This window comes from Cylas formicarius, unplaced genomic scaffold (assembly GCF_029955315.1).
Source record: "Cylas formicarius isolate icCylForm1 unplaced genomic scaffold, icCylForm1.1 PGA_scaffold_7__23_contigs__length_41026272, whole genome shotgun sequence".
NCBI lineage: Eukaryota > Metazoa > Arthropoda > Insecta > Coleoptera > Brentidae > Cylas > Cylas formicarius.
The window spans coordinates 35,669,495-35,696,880 of NW_026844352.1; the positions used below are offsets into that span (position 1 = coordinate 35,669,495).

Below are 27,386 nucleotides of genomic sequence, written 5' to 3' on the forward strand. Positions count from 1 at the left end.
CCATTTTCAATTTCGAAAAACAATCATCAAAATGGATGGTCGTCCGGTCGATTCAGTATGTTGCATAATCGAAAGGAAATAATTTATTTTCCTTTCCGCCCGGATCTGGCAGGCGCAATAGCCGTACAGCTTTTTAATACGGGTTGACATTCCTTAAGGTTTGGCAGACTCAGCGTAGACTTTGCGTTTTTCTTTTCAAGGTTCGTTCGAAATAAACGGATGTCAAAAAAGTTACAGCCGTAGGGAAGGTGAGAAACACTTAAGTTAAATAAACTCAATCAAAATTTTCACCCAGCTAGCTATATTAATCTGAAAACTATCCGGCATTTTATCTTTAAACTGTCCATGTCCCTGTTGTTGGTTACTTTTTTGATCACATTCCTGCAGACTATAATACACTTTCGCAAAGACGTAGACTTATTCTGTGCGCGCACATGGTGTAAACTGCTGAATGAAGTGACGAGATTTCAAGGTCAAGTGACAAGTCGAGTATTCACGGTGTATTTCAAGTGCCAATTGAGCACCGACCAAGCAAAGCTTGCCTTCATTGATTGACTAACATTGACGCATTGCAATCGATATAGTAGCGTGAAATATTATTTAAATTATTTAAATAGCGCCTATAATTAATAACTTGACAACATTTATTAGTAATATTTATTGATTTCAACGTTTTTCTATACAATGAATTTTTAAATTTCATGAATAAAATCCACTACCCAACAAAAAGAATTATGTAATGTTCAAGTTCTGCTAGTTTTATCATCTATATGAGATTAAAGGAAAACTGATTTTTCTTATTCTTTAGATGGCACCAGCTTTTTCAAAGGAAGTCATCTCCATTTTCTGATTTGAGACACAAATGATATTTTATAAATAATAGAAATAAAGATACTTTCTACAAATAATAACTAATGGTGGAAGACAGAGTGATTATGGCCCCTGATGCAAACCTAGAGGATCGTGTGTTCCACATTCGTTATCAAAAAAAATATTTGTGGCGTTAGTCACTTAATTCCGAGGATAGTAAAATAGCGACGGATAAAAGAAAAGAGACAGATGAATCAGGCGGCGATAAATAATTTTATCTTATCTCTCGAAAATATAGGTGTGAAGCGGCCAGAAATTAATCCGCCACAGTTCAGTGAGTTTCGGTGTAAGCCTTTGTGAAAGTGCGGGTTTCGGTTTCGATTAGGAATTCAGTGCTGCTTTCGTATCCGATTTGGTGTTTCCCGACGAGTTTGCATAAAACATGGCCGGTAAAGGTGACGGCGAGGGAGAGGGGAATATATTGAAACTCGAGAATCAAATTGCCGTTATTAAATATGTAATGCTCTTTACCAACGTCATGGGATGGGTAAGTTCGTCTGTTTAAAAAGGATGGCCGGTGCTTTATTGAAAAACGATGCTTGAAATTCGTTTTGCCGCTTTCAGTGTCGCCGTCTTTATCGATTACCGCCTACGAAGGCGTTATTTTTACCTTTTCGACGAACCTTACTCATCGATATTTACACGAATCTGATAAGGATTATTTATTTTGATAAGCTGGATGGTGTGTACTCTCTCGTTTCCGTTATGCGCGTTTTCTTCTTATTTTCTATTATATTGCTACGGGGTTGGTAAAAAGTACCGGAACGCTTAAATATCTGCAAAACTGCCAAAGCCGGAACGATAAATAAAAATACCTGGGAGTTTTTGAACATGCAGAATCTAGTATGCCAACGACATTGTTGTCAGATTTACCACTTTTACGTTGCATGTCGTAATTAAGATATTTTAAAGCTGCCAAAGTTAGAACGTTAAAAATCAAAAATGATGACAACAGTGTTGTACGTGTTGTTGTAAAAAAAACATCTCAGAACTTTGGAGGTTTTTTAAAGATAGAAAATTTAAGCAGTGTATTTGTGAGAGGTTGCCACAACATTACGGCTAGCATTTTTGAATTCCAGCTTTGGCAGTTTTGGAAATATTTAAGCGTTCCTTTAATTTTTTCTGATAAAGCGGTATGAGACACTAATAAATTTGACATGAGCAATTCATTGCAACAAAAATAAATAGAGCAATCGCTTGAAAATAACAAAATTATGACGTGCAACGCAAAAGTGGCAAGAGTCTGACAACATTGCCTTGGTTTTGAATTCTGTTTGTACAAAATCCCAGGGCTGAATTTTATCGTTCCAGCTTTGGCAGTTCTGGATATATTTAAGCGTTCCGTTACTTTTTACTGAAAAGGCGGTGTTGCCGTAGGTCAGTTATTATTAAAAAAAAAATGAAATTATGATTGATATTTAAGCGGTCCATTAATTTTTACTGAAAAAGCGGAGTTGCTGAAGCTCAGTAATTTTTAAAAAACTTAAAACTATGAGATCTAACTAAATTCGACATGCGCAATTCTTTGCAACAAAAATAAATAGAGCATTCCCTTGAAAATTACAAAATTATGACGTGTAACGCAAAAGTGAGAAGTCTGACAACATTGCCGTTGGCATTCTTAAATTGGGAATGTACGAAACCCCCAAGTATTGAATTTTATCGTTCCAGCTTTCGCAGTTTTGGATATATTTATATATTTAAGCGGTGTTGCCGTAGGTCAGTAATTATTAAAAAAAAATGAAAAAGTGGTAAATCTGACAACAGCTTTAGCAGTTTTCGAGATATTTAAGCGTGTCGGTACTTTTTACTAACCCTGTATATTATGAAATGTTAATGAGACTTTATAATCAAGATTAGCAATTGTTATTAATTAATTAAAAAGTTATGTCAAGGATGAAGTGTATTATAAACGCAATATAATAATTATTTATAAAATTCTTGGAAAACACGTATTTCTAATGCATAGTTTCATTTAATTTCGAGATATGTTAGATTAGATATTTTTTAAATTGCCATGCTGCTAAGGTTTGTAAGAAAAGATTTAACAGCACTACTGTAGGCACAAACTATTTATGTTGTCTCCTACCCTAAGTTCGCTCTCTAGGCTAAGCCTTGCGAATACAAATCTATAAACATTGTGTATCCAAAATAGAATGTTCCTTCTCTCACATCTGGAGACACCTTATTATGAAAAATGTTGAATGCTTGCATTTGCAGTTAATATTCAAATGGATGGTGGCATACGCAAAATGTACATAATATTGTTTACAAATCTTTTGGATGCCTCTTGCGTCGATTGTTGATGAATCAAACTTGTCGCTTCTTCAGAGCTTAAGTGTGTATTTTATTCTGTTATATACTGTTTGAAGGGGCCGAAGCGAAATAAGAGAGTCTCGGATGACTGATTCCAATGTGGCTAAAAGAACTGAGTTGCTGTTAAAATTGTTTGGTGGCTTACAGATTGCTTGTGCAGCTCGAATTTTTCTGTGGTAGGAAAATTGATTATCTGCGAGAATTTTAGTTTGGTCTAATAATATTTGATGTTTGGTTTCATGACTTGTGTTGGGCAACTGCTGTCATAATCTTAAGGCTCCTTCATGTTCTTTTAGCTTAGTTGACATTTTGCGTCCTGTCTCTCCAATGTATTCTCTGTAGTATATGCATGGAATGCTGTAAACTCCCGGTGTCTGAAACGGATTTGATGGATCGAAGTTGTTGAGAGATTTTTGGACAAGCGGGCAATATGATTTTAATAGTATATAATGCAACAAGTGCGGTAAACGTCATTTGACTCACAAGTTTATTTGATACGAGGGGAGCGAGTGTTTAATAAATGAGTTAAAAAGTTTACCGAACGTGTTGCATACTATACTTTTTCTACGACCGTTAGCGTGCGAAATATCCCCGAAAACATCCAATTGCTCCCAAATCAGTGCGGTAAAATCCCGGAAATGTCCGAAGTGGCTTGCATTCGTGGAAAAGGAAACTGACGTGGAAAAGTGACGCCTCCCGCACGCTAGACAGGCGTGTAATTAGGTATTTTACAGACGGGAGTAGAAAAAATATATTTCTTAATTAAGTTCTTAAGTAATGTTTTCAAGATAAAGAAGAACCACAGTGGCAAATCTGGGGTTGCTTTCGGACACATTTTTTTTGGGAGGTTGTTGTGAATTGTATTTTGTGATAATATCTCTTATATGAAAAATATTTAAGGTGTTTTAATTCTGGTTACACTGATTCGGGTTGAGATAATTTTACAAGCGAGTCGATAACCGATGATTTTTGGGAAGGATAGTGATGTGACGGTGCATTAGGGTATCGGTGCGCGCGCGTAGGTTACTGTAAACTGAAAGTTAGGTCTGATTTTCTATTAATAAGATTATCTAAGATTGTGAGGTTATTATTAGCTTCTAATTCAGTGATAAAACGTATGTTTATGTACATAGAGTTTAAATGGTTAAGAAAATATTGGAGGGATACTTGACCGTGAGGCCAAATAACAAAAGATTCAGCATGGATTTCATGGTCACACTTGATATAAGCTTTAAATGTTTGTTACATTTGTTGCGAGTTAAAACCGAACAACGAGTTAAAACCTTTTTCTCAGATATTTACATTTCTGAAGATGTAGTTGTGCCATGTTGACCATCTTATAAGGGTGTACATATTCGGCCTATAAGTTGAATCCAAACAAGAGCAAGCGCAGACGAGAAACTACTTGGTCTCTGGAGGCAGATTCAGACGACCGGCCACTTTTCAAAAGTTATGAGGCATCCGCATAATTCCTTTTTCGTTTATAATACGCTCCTAAGTCGCAAAGCGCGACTATTCGGCGTTCTCCTGGGTGAAATACGGCCGAGATAAATCTGCGAGACCCCTCCGTCTCTACCGCCGGTCGACGTATGACAATCCTGCCATGTTTCTTGCGTCAAGAGAGAAATTTTGATAAAGCCGGGGCAGGGGCGCGCGTATATCTTCCGCTGTCGGGGCGCAGATAATTGTCGCATAGCTGCTTAACGGGGGGCTTTTGGGTAGAATAACCGTCGCCACGAAGAGACGCGGAATGCGGAAGGACACTTGTTTATCTTTGGAAAGCGGACGAGGACTTTAACGAAATTATCCAATATTAAAGCGCTAAACACGACAGGAAATAGAGTCGCCTAGACTAAAACCCGTAAGTAAACTTTTATTAACTTTATCAATTAAGAGTTCTCCGTGTGCCGAACTCTCGCTAACGCTGTGCTATCACCTGACACCTAAATAACGACTGAAGTTTTTAGTTGTCAATATATGACGAAAAGGTGCTGCTATGGACAAGAATATAGTTAAAATGTGAGTTATTTTCAATGGGCAGCTTTTTGGAATATTTTGAGTATATCACATTTTTAAATCAACCAAAATCATTCAGGTGCGTTAAGCTCGATGGTGAAATTGAAAGTTGCCCCGCGTAATACTCGACGCAACTGAAAATTTATTTCGTTCAAAAATTAAAAATTAAATCACTACCTATTGAAATATTACTGATAATGTACGTCTGTTACTTATATTAGTTGATTTTTTGGTATTTCCGCGTTGTACCGTTTCACTTTTTGACTGACTCTCACTCACACCCCGATTTCCCAGTAATAAATTTCTTTGCAGCATATTTGGAGAACATGAAATATCGAATACAGCGTGCTTCGTTAAAAAAATAACTATCCGGCCCTATTTTTTAGATACAAAGGTTAAATGAGGAAAGTTTTAAGAGAAACTCATTCCATTTGATAACTGGTTTCAGATTTACAATCGGTCACCTGGTTTCGAAAATATCGGCGAAAAACCGAAAATGGCGGATCTGTTTTGTCGTCGGTAAATCCAAAACGGTTAAATTGACAGCTGTCAAAATGTGACACTGTTCAGACACTTTTTTAAGACGTGTAGGATAGCGTGTATATCTCGAACGTGTTTTGCTATCTCGCAACCCGCCTTAACTTTCATATTTCTTATGGCGGCCACATTGAATTTTTCGATTTTTGTAGAGAGCGTACAATTTCCAGTTCAGTGATGTCTGAAAAATGAACGAAAGATTGTATCACACTTCTAAAAATTAAGTCTCAATTATATTTATGTTATAAGTAGGCCATGTCACCTTTTTTCCATCTAAGGTCTCTGACTTTGACGTTAAATAGTTCAAAGTATCAAAGTTATGTTTTAATATCGTAAATGTTACTAACAAATTTTTGAAACCTGTTAGAAATAACCGGTATTCCCCATTCCAATGAAGAAAAATTTTAAATGGCTTTCGCCATTGGATTTTGAGGTCACACAAAAAATGAAGTCTATGAATTTGATCCTCCAGAGATTATAGAAACCCTAAGAGAAAGAGTGACCAATTGCCGAAAAAGTCAGCTGCTTACATAATTAAATTTTTCATTACACTTCTCGTAAATTTTTTCTGTCGTGATTATCTTTTGTTTTATTTGTTAGTTTTGGTTAGTACGACTTTTCTGGGTTTTTCATTAAAAAAAAAAAACACGCAGTTGGTGATTTGCCTAAAACATACTCGTTGTGAAGTGGTTCTTTATATTCTTCATGTTCTATAAAAAATTCACTACGTTTATACGGTTTTTTATGTGCTGCATATTAATAATAATGTTAAATAAATCATAAAATAATTACGATCTAATTTGACTAAGTGTGATTATACCTTTTGTTCACTTGTAAGACTGAACTGGAAATGTTACGCTCTTTCCAAAAATTGAAAAATCCAACATCCAAAATGAAAGTTAAAACGGTTTGTCAGATAACAAAAGACGATTGACAGATGTCATGCACGCAATATTACTCATCTTAAAAATGTATCTGTTTTGCGCGGGTATTTCCGAAAACAGGCGACCCATCGCAAATCTGAAGCAGTTTAAAAAATTCACCAAAGTAACCTTTGCTGGACTTATAATAGCGGCGGCGATCTCCGTATAGAGAAGCGAATCTGGGACACATTGTATAATTGGAATATTGAAAAATGGAAACTCGAACGAAATAGAAGATGGACAAGTGGAAAAAGTTCTATACTTTCACTTATTGTTTGCTTTATTTTTTCTGGATTCTGAGATATTCTGAAAAACACACCGAGACCTGAAAAACTATAAAATTTTCCTGAGAAATTCTCAGTTTAGCGTAGCAAATAACCTCATAGCCTCATCAATGTCAGCAGGAGATCTATGTATCGCAGGTCATTGGTTCCTTGCGTATACGACGATAAAATAACTATCATTTCAATATTCAGTTCGAACGTGAATTAGTATAAATTACGGAGCTTAATTTTAGCTCAACAGTCAATAAATAATCCAAATAGGGTGCCAAACTAATAAATCTCGTTTATTATTTGTTTTTGAGAAAAATGTTAAACAGAAAATTTATAGACGAGACTAAAAGACACCATTAAAACTATTTTCATAAATATATAAGAAATGAAATTATATCACCCAATTAAAGATTGTATACTGAGTGTTTTCGGATTTATGGCCATTGTTTCGTCAAAAATAAGCTGCGTTTAATACCCTGTATTTTTGATAGATGTAATTTTGTTATGCTAACAATTTTATGAAGTGGTACCGTCATTTATCTTATGCTTGTCTTAAAGTTGAAGTATGCACATTTTTATGAACAAAAACCGTTCGAAAATATAAACAAAATACATATTACCTGAACGTAAAAAGTCTACAGGGACGAATTAAATATAATTCTTTCAGATAATAGCATTACTTACATGTTAATACAAAAATTAATAAAAATTAATTACGAAGTGCGCAACTTTGGAAAAACAGTATTTTATGCTGGGGGTAATATAAAAAATTAAATAATATTAATAATAATGGCTAATAGTTCCAGAGAAAACATTTCAAAACTAAGAACAAAACTACAAAACAAAAAACAACCGTTTAATTAAGTTTCACTTTATTTATTGCTCGAAATGTCTCCGACCGACTTCGACACTCGCTCTAACACGATCTTTAAACGATTGGGCAACTTACATTTGTATGCCCAGCCTACATTTGCATTACAAACTTTGATTTTCAAGGCCCACATTTGCACTAAAAGACGCGATTTTAAAATATTATTTATAATTCAATAATACTTTGGGCTATAAGAAAGGAGAATTTCTAAATGAATGGAAAGAATGGAAATATTTTTTTCACATAATTAAAAATATACCTATTTATTTCTATTTTTCTTGGCTTATTACGATATTTTTTCATAATTTGACAAATCTTGTTCGTAAAAATGTGTATACCTCAAAAAATACCAAGTTTAGGTATAGAGAATGCTTAATAAAATTGAAAGAGCATTAATGGGAATAATTAACGGAAGTATAATATGCAGGGTGTTCAATTACGAAAATTTATGGTTTTCATTTTTATTCATCCTGTATAAACGATTCGAACTAAATTCAAGATAGATATAGGAAAAATGACTATACTACTTTATAAAATTGTTGATATAATAAAATTTTATAATAATAAATAAAAAAAAATTTACACTCGGTATAGACCATAACAACCTTACATCGCAGGGTGAACCCTCTAAAAATATGTAAATTTTGTTTCACGCCTATTTATGAATCACCTTGTACATTTGAAAAGATTTTTGAATTGCTTCTTTTAGTCTTGTCTATAACTTTTGTATCTAATTTTTTTTCTTAAACAAAACTAAATGAGATATATTACTTTCACGTACTATTTGGACACCCTGTATATTATTTTTTTACATTTACACTAGGGCTGATACTAATTTTACTAACATGGAACACCGATAACAACACATTTTGTGCAAAAAAACACAATTAACCAGATAGGAACAAACTGACCATGACATTATGTTAGAAAGACATTACATGGGCTTCTTATTAACGAAACTGTAAAACATAGCATTAACATAGTAACAATAATAAAAACAAAGAAAAACAACAAATGGAAATTTTCTGTCTTATATCTTCTCCTTCTTTTCTTTGCATAAAATATTTTCAAAATGTTTTTACAAAAGATAGGTATCCTTCATATCTTTTTTACTCAACTAATTCTTCCATCCTAATTAAAGTTCATCGAATCTAATTAATAACAATGTCTTATTCCCTTATCAACTTCTACGCATATTTTACGGTGTAACAGAGACAGTGTAGTTTTGATACTAATAAAGTGATTATCAATCCCATAAAAAGGACAAACGTTCATGGAGCGGCAAATACCTAAACGCAAGCGGGCAAAAATTAGTCGTTATTATATTTATCTGCTTTGGGTTGTGTTCGAATGCCATCGTCGCTAATTTGCTAGAGTGGTGTTTGCTTTACAAAATTGTTGGTGCTATATGCTAAGTTATACGTCGAAACGTGGAGTTCAGCAGACCATCCAAATACGTGGGCGTTTGTTTGCTTCGCATTTACTCATTTCTTTGGTGGATTTGTACGCAGTTTAACGCTCCTTCCCATATTAAATTAGTCTATAGAGAAAAATTAATGAGTGTTAAATTAAAATTTAATTCGCCATATTGTTAAAGGCATTAAGGCATTTTTCGAAATCTGGTAGAAATATTATTTTTATTATTTTGTTAGCTCACCGTTAATGTTGTGTGTTTTTTATTTTTGTTTATATCCATAATGACTGCAATTTTTTTTTGTAGATTCCAAAATACAGTAATATAGAAAAGTGGTCCCAAAATTAGGTGCTATGAGATACCTATGATCATATAGACAACTTTTATACTTAACATTTTTCGATAAAATGGAAACCAGTTTTTATTTCATTCGAATCTTCTATCTGAATATTATAACACCCGGTACACAACAAATGGAAAACTCGTTTTAGTTTTTGAATATAGTGTAAGAGGTAACATGAATAAATAATTAGTAGTAGTACTTTCTTAAATACTCTTTGAAAATCTTTTTCCGTAATTCCGGAAGTTGCACTTTCATATAGTTCTATATACTGCAGCTTCCTGGAGCGACTGAAAGTGACTTATACCCGTCCACTGGCGGATATTTCTGAGTCAAGACAACTTTTTCCTTCCGATGCCTCGTCTTCTACCTTCAATCTTTCTCTGTGGTATTACGCGTTGAAAGTCATATCGCTCTCAACGTATAATATGCCCCAGGTATTTAATTTTAGAAAAGTTGTTCTTGCTTGTTCTCTCCTGCATCTAATTTCAGGTTCTGGGTTCCACTGGTCGTTCACCATACACCCCATTGCGTTGAAGATATACGTTTGGCAAGACATATTTTGATAAACTTCGTTTTGTTGGTCTTACTCTTTAGGTCCCTCGTTGACAGCATTATTAGGGTGTGCAGATCATTAGCATTATCGGCTATTATTGCGGTGTCGTCAGCGTAATATAACTATAATACCCATGGGTCTTTCAGATATTAACTCAGCAAAAGCTCTCTCCACACAGAGATTGAAAAGCGCTTGCACTTTACCATAACAATAATTGCGAACAAAACAACAACAAAATAAATTTTGAAGGAAATCTGGCGTCTACTTTAATGTAGCTGACGCGACGAAAAACACGTACAAAACAACCACAGGTAAAGTGATGTTCCGCGGGAAGTGGGTAATACATTATTGAAACAAATTTAGTTGTTGATGCCCTCGTTTCCCAACGAAAACACCTCACAGCGGCGCCGCTCGCGTATTTTAATTAAAAAGGAATTATTCCCTCTATTTTCTCAAAAAACGTGCATGGCTGGGGACTAAGTGAAATTATTTTTAGCCAGCGTAGAAAAAGTTCCAAGTATAAATGGACCTTAAAATACCAATTCTTCATGATATGGCTTTATATTGTTTTTATTTGTATTATTTCTTTTCTTTTTTTCGTCCCGGATGGTACATGTGTTTTCCTGTTTCTGTGATTTATTACCTGGTGTCCAAATGATGGTTCAAAGTAATAGATCTCGTTTATTATTTGTTTTAGATGAAGCTCAAAGAAACAATTTAAAATTATTTTCAAATATACGAGGTGATTCACAAATATTTTGGAAATTAAACTTGAAGCTAGTCCGTTTATACAGGGTGACTCATAACGAAAAATATTAATTTTAGTGAAAAAATCAAATGGAACACCCTGTATATTGCACTTCCATTAATACCTATTAATACCCTTTCATTTATATAACTAACCAAATTACTACCCTCGCCATGTAAAAAAATAAATTGTGATTATTGGGCACCAAATGACCATAAATTAAATTTTCATTATTTTTGTTTTATATTCAGAATCGAAAGGGCGCCAAATTCAATGCTATACTCAATTTTTTATTAGGTATAATACTAAATAAGTTTTGAAGAGCTAGGCGCTCTTTTATTTGTGGGGTAAGTTTTCACTCACAATCAAATCTAAATTCCTTGCGTGTTTCGTACTCTACCTTCGTTCTATTGATGCAAATATTTAATTTGGTTTAAGTAAAATTATTGTTACTTGTAAAGTTAAGTACCCAAATAAAGTTTGCGGTTATGTTCTTCAAAGGGCTTACTTTCTAGCGCATTATTAATATTTTTTATCCCTGCTTGAGCGTAGCGGGACAAAGCACACCCGCGAATGGAAGTGACTCAACAAGAAAGACTTGGACAAAATAAAGGATAGTCCCTGAGAAGACGCCTGAGGACATGCTCGAATGACTAAAAGCAAATGGGTCGTGGCTAAAAATTAAGGCACGCCCTAAGCCGACATAGTTCAAGATCCCAAGTACCGCAGACCTACATCATTTTAGCAAAGGGATATGATCCGTTCGCTTGTTGAACTCCGGCTGGAATCCTGCATGCGACTGGAATCCTGCAGACGTTCCGCCAAGATCTCACTGTGTTCGAAGTGTTTTCCGAAAACACGGAGCGTTAGCATTGAGCATGCTAAGTGAGATTTTGGCGAAACGTCTGCAGGATTTCAGTCGGATGCAGGATGATTAGTATATTAATTGTATTCGTTTCATTATCGATGTTTAATCTTAGCACTCCTCCTTGTCGAAATTCAAATATCTTTTTGTTCACAATTTTTTTAGGATAATTGGTCACCGCCGAATCAACAAAAATAGTATTGGTTATCTTCCAATGTCCAGCCGCCATTTTCGCCACTTAAAAAGCTTGGATTTCTTATATGGACATTATTTCAGATACTAGCAATTTTTGCAGGGTGGTAAATTAGTTTCTTCAAAATTTTTCATTTTTTGACGTTTACGGTTACGGTTCACTTACATTGGAAATAGAATATGTACTGATAAACAACTGAAGCCGGGATGCATCTACATAATCCACTCCTGCGGCATTGTAATTCAATATAATATCTGTGAAGATAAGTTAAAAAATAATAACGAAGATCATACCAAACACCTCTCTTAACTTGTTTACTAGACGCCAATATTTTATTTTGAAAATTCGTTCAATAAATCTTCGAAGAAATTCTGTTCTTTACTTTATTTAATACTACAGCATAATTTTCATTTTATTTCTTAGCACAAAATCAAATTTTTTCTTAATCATATGAATGTAACCGCTGAATTTTTGATCGATTACTTCATTTTCCACAGAAATATCATCCACAATTAAATCAATATTTTCTAATTGAATATTTTCTTCAGAAGTTGATGGCTGCGGTTCGGGTAACACAGATAAAGTAATTTGTTCTAGTATTGCCACTGGATGCAATGCAATTGCAATGCAATTGATTCTGCATCTAATAAATTTAATGTAGATGACGAGGTTGTTAACTTTGAAGTTATTCCCTTTGATGCTAATTTTATTGTAGTTTTACTAGTAGAAGTAGTAAATTACTTATAACACTCTCCATGGAACCCTGTTGATCATAAAAATCTACTGACAATACTATGTCTTTGTAAGGTTGTATTCTTTTCTATGTAACAATATTGTTTGGCACTTTTTTACTACCTATCATTACAAAACATACACCTCATCGAATCTGCCATGATAAATTTATAATTAATAAACACGAAACATGCTGCGCCTCGCATATGGAGCAGGCATTCCCCGTGAGTTGTTACAAGAGAGAGAGATCCACGCGGCGAGTGTTTTCCCTGGCACTCATGCGTCTGTAAATATTGCCCTTGCGCTCTTACACACAGCGGCAATTTTTTCGCGCCCGGGATGGTGTTTGGCTAATCTGATTCATACGCCAATTATAATTTTATAATGTTGCATTTATAACATTTATAAACGGCGTCTTTGCTACTAGTTTGCCTTATTTTTAAAAAAGTGTTTAAAGAGTCCGTCAACCTGTCAAGCACCCATACGTTCCTATACATATAATTATACTGTTTATCTTTAAAATTTCAGCTTTGCTAAAATGACGTAGGTCTGCCGTGCTTGGGATCTTACCCTAACAGCTGCGACTAGTTTTAGGTTTTGTCACGTTAAAGCAAAAACAAGTATGGAGTACAGGGACGCAGAAGCGGCGAAATGTTTTAAGTTCATCCCTGCCGTGACGTAATCTACATCTACGTCTACATGCTACCATTTCCCAGTTATTTGGAATATGGGTCAATCAAAATACGCTTTGTTTCGCCGATACTCCAAAGATGTTTCTGCCCGCCTTTCCTAAACTTTATGGACGCGCGTGTTTGCTCGAGTGTTTTTATCTTATCAAAGTATTTGGCTTTTGTTTCTGGGTTATACGTTCGATATGACGATATATATACGTTCGCGTAATAAATGCGCGCGAGTCGCCGGCTAAAAGTTATGTATTTTCGAGCGGAAAAATCGCATTTTACTCGGAGGCAATCCCGAAAGTTTGTTTAAAGTTTCGCGATGCAATCCGTATAACAGATAGGAAGGTTCACGGTGAAATGGGTCGCGGTAATCAGATTCCGATGGGATATGGGTAAAAGTTTTCGTCTCGATGACGATCCTGCGATCCGACGCCTGCAGTGAGACCTCGCCTTACGTAGAATTCTATTTGTCTACTACATTCAAAACGTTGTAGACGCGACTGCGCCACGAATACTGGGTAACTCTAAATTTTATTTGACATCCTAAGACAGACATAAAACCTCTTATAAACTAGAGTTCACTATTGAATATACGATACTATAAAGTGTTCATAAAATAATAACGAAGTCATGGTCTCAAAAAAAAATGTTTATTAAATGTTACACGCATCTCGCCTACACGGTCGTCATCAGACTTATAAAAGTAATTTTTGAAAGAATAAAATAATTTAAATAAATTTAGCAATACAAAGACGTCAGCTCAAACGCACCCACACAAATTGAAACAAAAATTAAGTAAAAATGTTGGAGTTTATAAATATAAAAAAACTATTAACGAAATTACACCAAGGACCTGCAGTTTGTATTATTAAAAATTAATGTCGGCTCAAAATTGAAAACGTCATAAACAGATAGGACTCTATCTTTGGTGATTTCTAATTTCTCTAGAACCTCAAGTTTTTTACTCTTTGGACACTGATGTAAAATATTCACATATTTATTGTGGACATAAGATGAGTAGAGAAAGCAGATTTGGTCATCTGGCAGACTGTCCGATATCAACTGCATTTCGATCAATCCTCACAGTTCAAAGAATATATTGTTGATGTAGAAAAATTATCCTTAACTTTCATTATAAGTTGCTTCAGTGCATTGCTCGTTTTAAACGTTATAGATAAAGTCCTGCTGTTGAACAACTTAGGCAGGTACCCAAGTGCGCCAAGCCCTGAAATCTACGTTCTGGAGGTTTTGCTTTTATTCCATAATATGACATTTGTTGGCAAATTTGCAAAACAATTTTTTAAAGGAACGAAGTGGATTACCGTTACTGAATGCAATCTGTTTAATCGAAGTTGCAGGAAAATTGTATCACTTTGTCAGGACGTTCTTAATATCTCGGATTCAATTTTTTTACGTTTTCTAGTTAATACAAGATTGAGAAACGGTAAGGTTCTCCCGACTTCCTTCTTCACAGAAATGAAATTCTTTTTAGAGGTCTAATGATGGTGTGCGGAACAGGTGTAATATTTTATAGTTATTTTTGAGAACTTGACTTCGGAGTTTGATCTTTATAGCTCTATGAAACCAGGTCTCTTTCAGGATGGGCGATTCGTTTTATCTTGATAAGCGATTTTAAAAGTTTTGTGAACATATTTTCACCTAGGCAGCTTTTGTATTTTCTTATTTACCAATCGGGGAGGCATACAGGATTTCCCACATTCAAGAAGTATTTTATAATTTTTGAATGTTTGGACCCTAGATTCTTTTTGATTTTGTAGAATTTAGGTGTCAATACGTCAAGTTCGGTAATTATGATTCTTTAGTGTTTTAAAGAATGTCACAAATTACAATGTTGCCAAATGCTGCATATTATTATCAGCATTTCTAATTGACGCAACTTAAAATACACGGCAATATAAGTATGATTTCTCTGGAATCGATATTGAGATTTGTGATGAAATATTAGCAAATCCGTTTTTCACAAATTTTATTCATGTGAAACCACTTCAAATTTTTCAGTCAACATAAAAAAAATCAACTAAAAAATTTAGGTAAATTTTGTCAAATAAAAACTTTGTATTTTATGCAGGGCGTGATGCTTACGCGTGTGAATCCTTCGGCGATTTTGAGTTAATATGTGAGTAACAGGATTTTATTATAATTGCTTCTATCCAAATATTTTGAAATTTCAACAATTTATCTTTTGTTCGAAAGCAATCTCAATAAACTTGAAAAAAAGGTTTTGTTGGTTTTTATACTTTTTATTTTTAAATATTCAGTTCAGTTGAAACTACGAATTGGAAAAAATCTGTTACATGGAAAATGGTCCTCTACAATTAAATACACGATAAACAAAATTGTAATACTATATAACACGGTCATACAATCATATACAAAACAGCTCGAAACATCACATCTCCCATCCTCACAGTCTCTCGACGCTGAGCTATATATAACATTTCTGAATTAACGCAAAATATTTTAATTCTTGTTGAGGAGGCATGAAGCAGTGGGGGTCGAACGTTCCCATTTTAACGCCGATATACGTTTCCATTTATCGCCTGCTGACAACGGAATTTTCATTTGGAGTTTTAATCGTTTAAAAAGCGCCGAGCAACGTAGGTAGCTATCCGCCCCCCGCCCCGTCCCATAACCTTACCCCCGAACACTTACCGTTTACAGTTTTCGTATAATTAAATTCCATAAATAAAAATAAATTATCCGGCAAGCGCGATAATAGGCATGCGAACCGTTTTCCAAGAAACCGTCGTATTTTCCAAAGAACAAAGGGCGGAGCTTAAAGCGACCGCGGCAAGATTATTAATTTCCCCTGATGTGTGTGGCGGTTCGGTTTAAAATCACTTTAACGCTTTCCCTGTTTATTTTTCGTTTACGTTTACTAATGGGTTATTCAAATTAGGCTTCCACAGTAACTGTACAAACATAATGTAAGAGAAACAATAGTTGTTACATATACATTCGTTTATAAAGGCACGTATATGTAAAACACCCACCTTATTGTATAAAAGCAGCTTTAAATCGACTAACAAAGTAACAAAAATTGATTAAAAAAGAACCTAATTATAAAAAACGAATGGGAAAACATCCTAACAGACATATATCCTATCATTGGCAGGGTGTCATGTTGTTACCAAACATTTAGGATCGTCATTGTCAAATTCTATTAAAAAAATTTTTATTGTGTACTTTATAATGTATATTAATGTATAAAATACTGAAGAAAAAATAACAATAAGTTACAAACACCATTTTCACTTCAATGAAATCCTCATAATTTTTATATAATTTGACAATCTCATTATCAAACATGTGACTTTGTTCTCTTCCAATGCACCGACAATAACACGACGTGTTAGGGTATTTTCTTATAAACTTTCAAACAAAACATAACTTCTGGCGGTAATCCTTCATTTTTCAATTTAGTAGATGGAGAAATTTTAACTGTGGTCGTCAAATAACATCGAGCTGCACAGTTTGCCAAACTTTTATATTTAATTGGGAATTATTGTGGTGGTGTTTATGTCGAACTAATTAAAAAAATGATTTCAAAATCTGCAGTAACAAAGATTCATATCACATCAAATTTTCAAAGATGTTAGCCCGTCGGCAGAAATTCTACTAATGGGACTGGGGTGGCTTTTACTTGATGAAAATCTATTTAACAAAATAAATAACCAAAACTAATCAAATTTGATAAAGACACGGTATTGTCGAAACAATTATCATGTGAAAAACTATAATTTCCTCAAATCTGAACTTTTAGTTCTTATTTATTTTGAGAAATTCTACTGTAACACCTAAACGAAAATGAAATTCCATTGGAATTTGTTTAATATTATCGTCACAAATATCGCGACAAAAGGAGGTCCACTTTACAACAATACTCGTACACAGTCGCTATTTCCAGGTCCACTTATACTGTAGGTCGGGCCTATTTATGAAACACATCTCATTTTAGCAGGCACACTGTCTACTATTCTTAAGTAGACGCCTGCTAGCCGGGCATTGTTAGAAGGGAGTCATCACTAAAACCAAACCAACCAACCAACCAAACCAAAGCTGAAGTTTTTATAATTTTATTTGAAATATAAACTAAACCTAAACCTAAAACTAACCTAAGTGTTGAATGGATTAAACATTTAAAGTCGTCTTGGGATCGACATTATTGATTATAGGTATCGGTGGACGAGCCATTACAATTTTTTTGAAAATTAAAGACCAAAAGTATGCATAGGTTGCGAAAACAATGAGTGGAAAGAAGGAATGAGATCTAAGAAACGGTAATCGAATAATTGACAACAAGGGAACAATAATACTGTAAGAAAATGTGGTTAATTTTGGTATCTATTACTCCATATCTTAAATAGGGAAACTGCAGGATTACCCCTTGTCCCTCTCATTGGACTCTCCATTGGATATCCCCGTTCATTAGCCCTAGTACTCCACCTTCCTATCTATTCGTGAATAACAAATTATAAAAGTTTTAAACAGCGCAAAACATTTTTTGAAAAATCACTGAACACTGCTTGGGTTAAATACTAAATACTTAAATACTTATTAAAAGAAGACACGACAATTTATTTATAAAATGAGTACAAAACGGCAATCAAACATTTGTAAATGGTTTGGTTTTCATGCTTGTGGCGATAGCACGGATTTACCATGATTTGATTCGACCTATACACATCCTAATCTTTGAAATGTCACGTAACAGCGCGAAACCCTTTTAAATAAACAACCAAATTCGAAATTTCAAAAATGAAAGAGAATCAGGCAGGTCAAAATTTTTACTCGTCATAGTAACATGGCCAACTCTCAATCACGTGCATATGATAGAAATTAAGGGCTTTTCGGGTCACGTGATTATATCACTGCTATCACTGAAAATTTTATTATTTTGATTACTTAAGTTTTGTGTTGTTGCAGTTAATGAGAAGTAGCTAATTAATGTTATAGGAATATCAATATGAGTTTGATTTAAAATAGAAAAAGACTGCTAGCAATTGTAATTGTTTTTCTCATGCTTATTTATATAAAGGCGAGAATGGGATATTGTCGTTGTTTGACTGCTTTATTTACCAAGATATTAATACTGAAATCAAGCATTAAGGTTTTAAGGTTTTTATTAACAATTTAACAATTTAACAATCATATAAAATTTTATTAATTAACACCAAAATGAATTTATAAACCATTGTAATGAAATTTCAAAGTAACCGCTAACACCAAAAAATTACTACCTTTCTAATTTTAAATCAGAAAATCCCTATTGGATGCGTAATCAATACCATTCTAGTTCGAGGCAGAAAAATAAATACATCCACAAACATGTGACTGTACGGTGCAAATTGTGATCGACTAAATATGCCATCCTTTTTTGAAAAACAAGCAGCGCTAATGAAGGTCGATGCAACGGCATGACTATTAGCTATTTTTGGAAGCAGTTGGAAAACATTAACTGCCGATATCATATGAAATTGCTCTTTGAAACCTGCCTGTTGTTCTTGCGAATCGAGTTATATTGTTCGATATGTCACCACGTCGAGGATGGGGTAAATTTTGATTACCCATGGTAACCGGAATAGATATGATCACAACGTTTTATTTCACAAACAAATCATTTCACAAGTCGCACAGTTACCGACAAGTAAACGGTCACTTGCGGTAAACAATGATAACAAACTAGAGCCATCAGCTGCAGAATACAGATATAATGTCTTTGGGTGTTTACGAGACCCCTTGGACAGAGGCATGTTTTTAAAATTCAGAAAATTACCTTTATTTAATTTGACGCTTCATCCTCGCATGTACTGATAAAGTTGACGAAGAAATGGCAGCGTGGAAACTATTCGATCGAGCTCAATTCGGGTACCAATGTAAAGCACTGGAGTTAGTATGCGCAAAGTTAAACTAATATTCGGTTCCCTCAGATCCTGGTAACTATTATCAAACAAGTGAGCTTACAAATGTCCCAAAAGCCTGCGAGCACGCTGCATAGTTGATTCAATTCGGCCATCGGCTATAGAGGAATTCCTGCTGTTCCGCGCGATAGGGACAAAGACGGATTTTGATAAGATTAAACGGCAAACAATTCTCTGCGCAATTCAAACTATGGGGCGGCAGCTTCGACGGACATTTTCTTATAGACGGGGATATTTTCAAATCAATTTCCTGGCAGGCGGGCGGTCGGCTCCCAGCATTAATCTGGTTAGTAGCCGTATAAAGCCGCCGTTATGACTGCGATTGAGATTGCTTCGATTTTTAAACATCTGGGTAGGTTTGAAAAGTGTTTGTTGATCTACGCTGATAAACCCAGACGCTTAATGAAAAATATGCCAAATCTTTTCTCTCTTTTCGACCATATCGGTGGCTTGTTTGGAGTTTATTGAGGTTCTCGAGGTGCCATATATACGTAACTTGCTGCGGCAGAGCGTTTAATATGAAATTGTGATTTTGAGGCCAGGTACTTTGTGGTATTCCTGCAATAGGCAAAGAAACCAACACGTACACAGAATCAATTACAAGATGTCAATATCATGAGTATTATTTCCCGTCCCTTTTTTCAGCGTTATGAAAGGGAAAACTGCAAAGTCCTGACTTTAAAGATTTCCGTGTGTCTCTATTCAGGACATATTATAATATTATCAAGGTAACGCCTCTACAGTTTTTCCTAAGTGGATACCATTATCAAAGCTCGAACACAATTCACAAGATAACACATATGACCTCAATGACAATCAATCATTTGTTTTCTTGAATACAAAAATGCATTTTTTGTTTCTGTGCGAAGAACCTTAGAATCCTTTTTTAAAATTGTTTTCAACCAAGATTTCAACATATGTATCTAACTTTTAACCGCAAAGTTGCCTAAAAATTACGTTCTTGTAACGTTGTATTTCTAAAAATTTAAGAGTGTAATTCTTAGTCCTTTTATTTTTGACATTCTTGCCTTTTTTTGTTATTTATCCTTGTAGATATTTTTTTTCTCATATTTCGTTTACTTCTTGTTCTTTATGCATTTATATTTATTATTATTACTTATCTAAAAAATTATAAACCGGGCCTGCAAAAATGTGTCGAGCTATTTGTTTTTCACTTTTTTTTTTCTATGTTTTATATTGTAAGAATGATTTATATTTTATAGTTCGGTCTAGTTTTGGAAAATATTTAAAATCGTTGTTTTAAAAAATACGATAAAACATTTGGACTCAACAAACAGTTGTACAGGAGAGTAACTTTTGAAAAACTATTTTTAGGAAATATTTTTGAATAAATTCCAATTTTTTAAGACTTATATCCAGTACTTCTCCAACTCTCAAAATACCATATTGTAAACGTGATTGCACTAATGCATAATAAAGTTTTCACATATAATGTTTATTTAGAATGTTTCTAAAATATTTGAATTTGTAAATCAGCGGTCTTAGGTTGTTGACTACTGTTTCCAAGCATTTTATTTTTTTCTGTAGACTCTGGTGTTCATTGTTTATTGTTTGTATATCTTAAAATTTGGCAAACCTCGTTTATTGCACTAAAATGTCCGTTCTGATCAAAACCAGGTAATACTTTGTATTATTGGAATTGTTTTCTTGTTTCCAGTTTGAGAAATAGTTGCAAAAAGTTTCTGCGACTTCAAAATCATTTTTAGTTGTTACGTACCTTTTATTTGTTTTATTTTGTTTGTTCTATTTTGCTTATATATTGTATTTATTGTATCCCAGGGTGCTTTAGCCTCATTTTTTGTTGTTTTTGTTGATATAATTGCTTTTTGTTGTCTATATAAGTCGTATAAAATACGCTTTGATATGAAATTTTTGAAAAGCTCGTTTTTGTTTTTTTCTGACTGTGCAAGACCATGCGTCATCCATGGTTTTCTCTTTTTTGAATTACTGTTTAGTTTTATTTTGGTTGAGTTTTTTACTACAGCAACCGTTAATATATTAGAAAATATTGGTTTATTTGTTGATACATTGGGCTTGTAACGAACATGCATAGTAGGCCCACCTGGACGTACCATCATAGGCCCTGAACGCTGTGTCAGTACTGACGCGAGTGTCAGTCGGCAACGCGTTGATATAGAGGTTTTACCGCGTATAATCGTTTAAATTCTGTTTTCATTCCAACAAACTGTTCCTACCCACTTTTATAATAATAAATACCGTTTGCTTGAGTGTGGGTTGTTACTCTAAGTAAGCGAGTGTAACAGGCTCCAATTTAGATTTTTTAGGCTAAAGTTAGTTTGTATAATTTGTTTTATATATATATATATATATATATATATATATATATATATATATATATATATATATATATATATATATATATATATATATATATATATATATATATATATATATATATATATATATATATATATATATATATATATATATATATATATATATATATATATATATATGATTTTATCATAGTCCTATGTAACTGGATAAAACGGAAATAATCATATTTATATTCATAAAAATCACAACCAGTTGTTGCTATTTGAAGTTAACTTGCGACAATGGTGGAATACCTATTGCCTTTTGAAAAGTATAGTGTTTTATCTGTTAGTAGCGATAGTGATGAACAGTCTGCTACGACAAACCTGTTTTTTAAAGTGGCGCTTTTTCGTGTTTATAGATGTACTATAATTATTGTTCATAGCACAAATATGAAAAATTGTTGTACAAGTAAGATGTTTTTCTACTTAGTTGTGTAAAATACATAATTAAACACCAATCTAGATTGTGGAAATTGTCACTTTCCAAGTGAGTTCTTTTCTCCCACGAATCCGAGTCAGGATATTTCCGCGATATTACCGCACGAGCTTCAACGGCGCGGCTTGAATTTTGACGTTCGTCAATTCTGACGGCCATGTCAGTGAATCTATGAACTAGGAAACGTATAGTATACGTTTAGTAAACTGTTTATGTCACTCGTTTGTTACATAATATACTATTAACATAATAAATATTTTACCAGCATATAAAGTACCGATAAACATATTAGTTAACTGGCCGACTATATTTTTCAACACATTGTTCTTATTGTTTCGTACATGACTGTAGTATGTTTAAAAAAAGATGGAAGCTTGGCAGTTTTCTCCGCGCAACAGTTAAATGGCAAAATTTTTCATTACGGAAGCGAAGTAAAGTCTGACGCTTTAAAACCAAAAAAGACCGGCGGTATTTCCCGGGACGTCGGGAGTAATAAACCGCACAATAAAACTGAACAGTAAAAATTTCAATTAGAAGACAGAAACGGGCCTCGGTCCGTCTCAAGCCAAAGCCCTGAAAGTGTTTAATTATAACTACCGTTTAAATTAAAACCGTGGCGGGATTGTTAATTAGGAAATCGTGCAATTCTTAGTGTCTTCAAATAATTTATTTATCCTAAAACGTATCTCATTTAGACGCGGAGTCTACGGGTGGGATTTAAAGGATTTACTATGTTAACTCGTTTCGCCCTCAGACCTCAGAGCTTTGCCGCGTAAAACGGACTACGTGAGGGCCATCCGTAGTTTTTCTACAACCGTTTTCTTGACGTTTACGGCCGAAGTTGAAAACGGATTTTTTTCCTTCCTACATGTCTGGAATACTTAGTGCGTCCTGCTGGTGTAATAGCCAGATAATCAACAGAAGTGTAAAATGCATCTAAAGAAAATGACAATAGTAAGTTTCATTTATTGTTAATGCCGACGACGCAACCATTCTCTGTGACAGGGTCTCCAACATCTTTTGAGCTCGGTGAACACGGCAGTAGCGGAAATGTGCTTAAACGCAGATATAGATAAAGCGAAAATCACGATTTTTGGCCGCCAACAATACCCAGACGAGAGACAAGTGAATAAGTGAAATATTTTAAGAGTACCTAAAGTATCTTGGGTGCCCTCTGACCTAACAACTTGACTCGATAATGACAATCTACATCCAAAACTTCGCGCGATTTTGGGTCTATCAAAAAAAAATAATAAAAATGAACATATGTCCTAATCGTCTTAACTTTTGAGATTCAGTGTGGTAAAGTTTTCAAAAATAAATTATTATTTTTTTTTATATCTGTAATCTGTATCTGTCTTCGGAACGGCCCTGATCGATCCGGACTCAGTGCACGGTATTGGGCTAAAGGAGTTGCTGACCTTCTACAGGAGGGGCGGCATTCTGGACGCCCTCTAGAGCGGCCTGGGGGCACAACGGGCCCATCTGGTGGCCTAAGTGCTTGGACGCCCGCGAGGGCGCCCCCCTTTAATACCAATACCAATAAATACCAATATATCTGTAATAGCACTCTAGATATTTTAATTAAATTTGGCACATATGTTCTATGTATCAAGAGGCGTTATTTACCACATTTTTTTTAAATACACCAGTGGCTGGCGTAAAATCATTCTTACAAAATCCAGTCATTTCTAAAGAAATTTAATTTGTTGATTTGTTTCAATTTGATCTACGGTTTGGTCATAATAGTATCGTTAATGTGACAGCATGCAGAGAAATTAGTTTTTATTTTTAAGTGAAAACCGTGCGAATAACTAAAAAAAATTAAGAAATCTGCTCATAAATGAAGAAATCAGGAAATATCCATCTAAAGCAAAATATCTAATTTTTAGTTACCTTCAGAAAATGATATATATAAGAAGACTGTTCTTTTTACTTTTATAATTTTAATGAAATAACATATCATCCTCAGAACAAGATAAAAAATAAACGATTCTTATTTTTTTTAAACTCCACTTACTATAAATAATTTTTAACGAAATTGTCTGTTAATAAATTAATAACAACATTTTCGAAAAAAAGTAGAACATAGAAACTAGATCAGTTGTTGAAAGTGTCCTCCACCGTGAAGGATACATGCTTCAGCTCGTTTCTTCATATTGCCGTGCACCCTTTGAAGTATACCTCCAGTGTTTCTTATTAAATCGCAGGAACTGAGGCGCGATAAACCAGACTTTTAAGATGCCCCCATATGAAAAAATCCAAACTATTTAAATCTGGTGACCTAAGGGATCATACCCATCGGTTATTAAATGTGTGATTTCAATATTCTGTTACTGCAACACCAACGTGAGCAAATATGGTACTTTTTTCAGCAATATTGGCAAATCCTCTTCTAAAAACCAGCCTTTCGGGCAGGAAAAACGGTCGAATGAAATAATTTCTAACCAAATTTTGCAAAACAAGAGGTTATGTCCAATTTTTCTAGTACTAAGTTCAGGATTTTCATTATTAAAATTTAAAACTGCTTTTTCAAGTTCTGGAATTGTTACAGTTCTATGGGCCAGTTTTTAATGATTATTTGCACTCAAAGAATCTTCCACTCAAACTTCTATGTACTTTTCAAAATGTTCGCCTATCTGGTGTGACTCTATTAGGAAAGCGCTCTTGATATAATTGCCTAGCTTCCGACGCACTACCATCAGCAAAACCATACATAAAACGCATATCTGCCAACTCTTCGTTAGTAAACTCTGCCATTCTTTTTTAAAATAATGCTCGGGTATTTTAAGCACCAAATTAATTAGACACGAAGGACTGAATTTCAAACTGATGTCAAATAACAGTAAAACGACCGTCTTGATAATAGAATTAATAATTCTTACAGACACAGCCCAATACAATGATAAGAAATAATTATAAAAATTTCAAAATACACCTCAGAGTTTACGTACCTTGAATTCGTACTTCGCTTTTTTGAAGTATAGTATGCTAATAATTCTCTGCGTGCTGCCATATTAACGATATTGTTATGATCATGCAGAGAAGAGCTTTTTAAAACCTGACATCGGATTGAAAAAGATCAAGAAATAAAATTTCTTTAGCAATTATTGGAGATTGTACGAAGAACTTTTATTTTAAGAGAAATCATTGGCGTACAATGTCTGCCAAAATAGACATGTGAAATAATAATAATGCCTATTGATACATAGTGCCTATGTGCCAAATTACATTCAAATATCAAAAGTAATATTACAGTCTTAAAAAAAAATTCTATATTTGAAAACTTTACCACCATGTATCGCAAAAGTTAGGACGCCCCTTTAATTATTGACATTCAATTAGAAGACACCCTGTATAGGGTCAATGTTGCCCAATCGTCGATATCATCGGAATGTGGTTTGCATTCTCCCAATATCTTTGGTAGCTATACAGACAAATTAGGCTGGCGTGTTAACTGTTATATCAATCAATATTAATATAAAAATAATTCTTTTGACTACTCCGCATTTAGTCGATCATATCGCTTTCCTTGTTAACAAGTGTCTGCTGACCGGGGTTTTTCCGGACTCATGGAAGCAAGCTGAAGTTATACCCGTTCCAAAGAAAGAGTGTCCAATCAGTTTGCTGCCAACCATCTCAAAGATTATTGAAAAAATTGCAGCTAAACAACTTCGTCAGTTCCTATACACAGTACTACTTCTGCCTTGTTCTCTTGGACTATAGCAAAGCGTTCGACGCCTTGGATATTTCCTTCTCCTAGCTAAACTGGAATTCTTCTTTCCTTTTTTAAAAATTTTCTTTGTCAGAGATACCAAAGGGCCATTGCTTCGGAGAAAGGTGTTCCCTATTCTTATCTCAGTTTATACAGCTGACTTCTCTACTTTTCTTAAATTTTGTAAATCTTATCAATACGCTGATGATACTCAGTTATATTTACCTATTGTTGCTGCGGCTCACAACCTCAGATGTTATTATTTGGAAATAAAAGGGAAGATATTGTAAAAAAAGTCTCTTTTAAGATTATACTAAATGATGAGATTATCTCTCCTTCTTCAGAAAGTATGACCATACTTCACAGTGCCTCTCTGATTCGGGTTGGCTCAAGCTGGAGGACCGATATAAAGTCCAGTTAGCCACTTTCGTTTTTTTACTAAACTCCAAGAAGACACCGTCGTACTTGTGTGATAAACTTTGCAAAGGAAATGATATTCATAATCGACATTATATTAAGATATTGCGTTCCTAGACACACTTCGGTAACTTTCCAGAGATCTTTTAGCTATAGCGCAGTTAAATTATTTAATGAAATTCCTTATGCTATAACGTCCCTCCCCAGAATAAAGTCCTTCAAAAAAGCGTTAATATTGTTTATTAGACCCTCCCGTAACTGACAAAAGGGTATGAGTTTATGATGTGCGTATATTTCTTGTCTTTACGATGTATATACGGGTGTGTATTTTGTTGACAATTATGGCGTTGGTGCTGTTGTTCTTGTGATTACATGGAAGAGCGCAAATTGCGAATGTCCCCACTCTTGTATTGTTACCTATACTGTAATATTTTCATTTTCAATAAAGACAATTTATTATTATTATTATTATCATTATTATTATATCTGGAATATGTACCTCCGCTGTGTAACGTTACCCAATTCTTCAACGTACTATGAAGGGCAAACAGGTCTCTTGATTGAAGAATATCGTTGAATAGATAATATGTAATTGTATATGCAACCGGTATACTTGTATAATATAATATGACATAATGGCTTTTATACTTTACTAACTGAACAGTTAAAAACAATAAAAACAACCAAGTAATGAAGATGATTCATCCTTTGCAATAACAAAATGGATCAAAATGATAAAGTTAACATACTTCATACTTGCTATATAACAAAAGAATTATTCACTGTTTGAATCTAACTAATCTAACGAATCAAAACGATCCAACTATTTGTGCTCAAAGATTTCTATGGACAGTAACCACTTCCTTCGTACCGTTTAGTGTTAAGTTGCGCTATTCAGATATTTAAAAAAAATATATTGTTTGGGTTAATTTTTGTATACAGAGGTAGCGAAAACAGCAAAACAGAACTGGTTCTTAGGAGATAACAATCGATAACATAAAACAAAACATTTCACCCATGAGGATATGTTAAATTTGTTTCTAGCGATCCCGGATCATTTAATTTATTATGGGCACACAAATTACCCAATAAATGCATTTTGAGTCCCATTTTAATGGCCGCCATCGGCAAAGTAAACACATTATTTTCTAATTGCCGTCACCATCGTAAAATGAGCGAC

General features: G+C 34.2%; 1 protein-coding gene across 1 annotated transcript in view; it reads left to right on the forward strand.

Annotated features, from left to right (window-relative positions):
- The first annotated feature begins 1,130 nt into the window (after positions 1–1,130).
- LOC132705276 (tetraspanin-2A) overlaps positions 1,131–27,386 on the forward strand; it is a 112,613-nt gene continuing 86,357 nt past the window's right edge. The window contains exon 1 of the mRNA XM_060675764.1: positions 1,131–1,357. Within this exon, the coding sequence (XP_060531747.1) occupies positions 1,253–1,357 (105 nt within the window). The 5' untranslated portion in view covers positions 1,131–1,252. The remainder of the gene's footprint in view (positions 1,358–27,386) is intronic.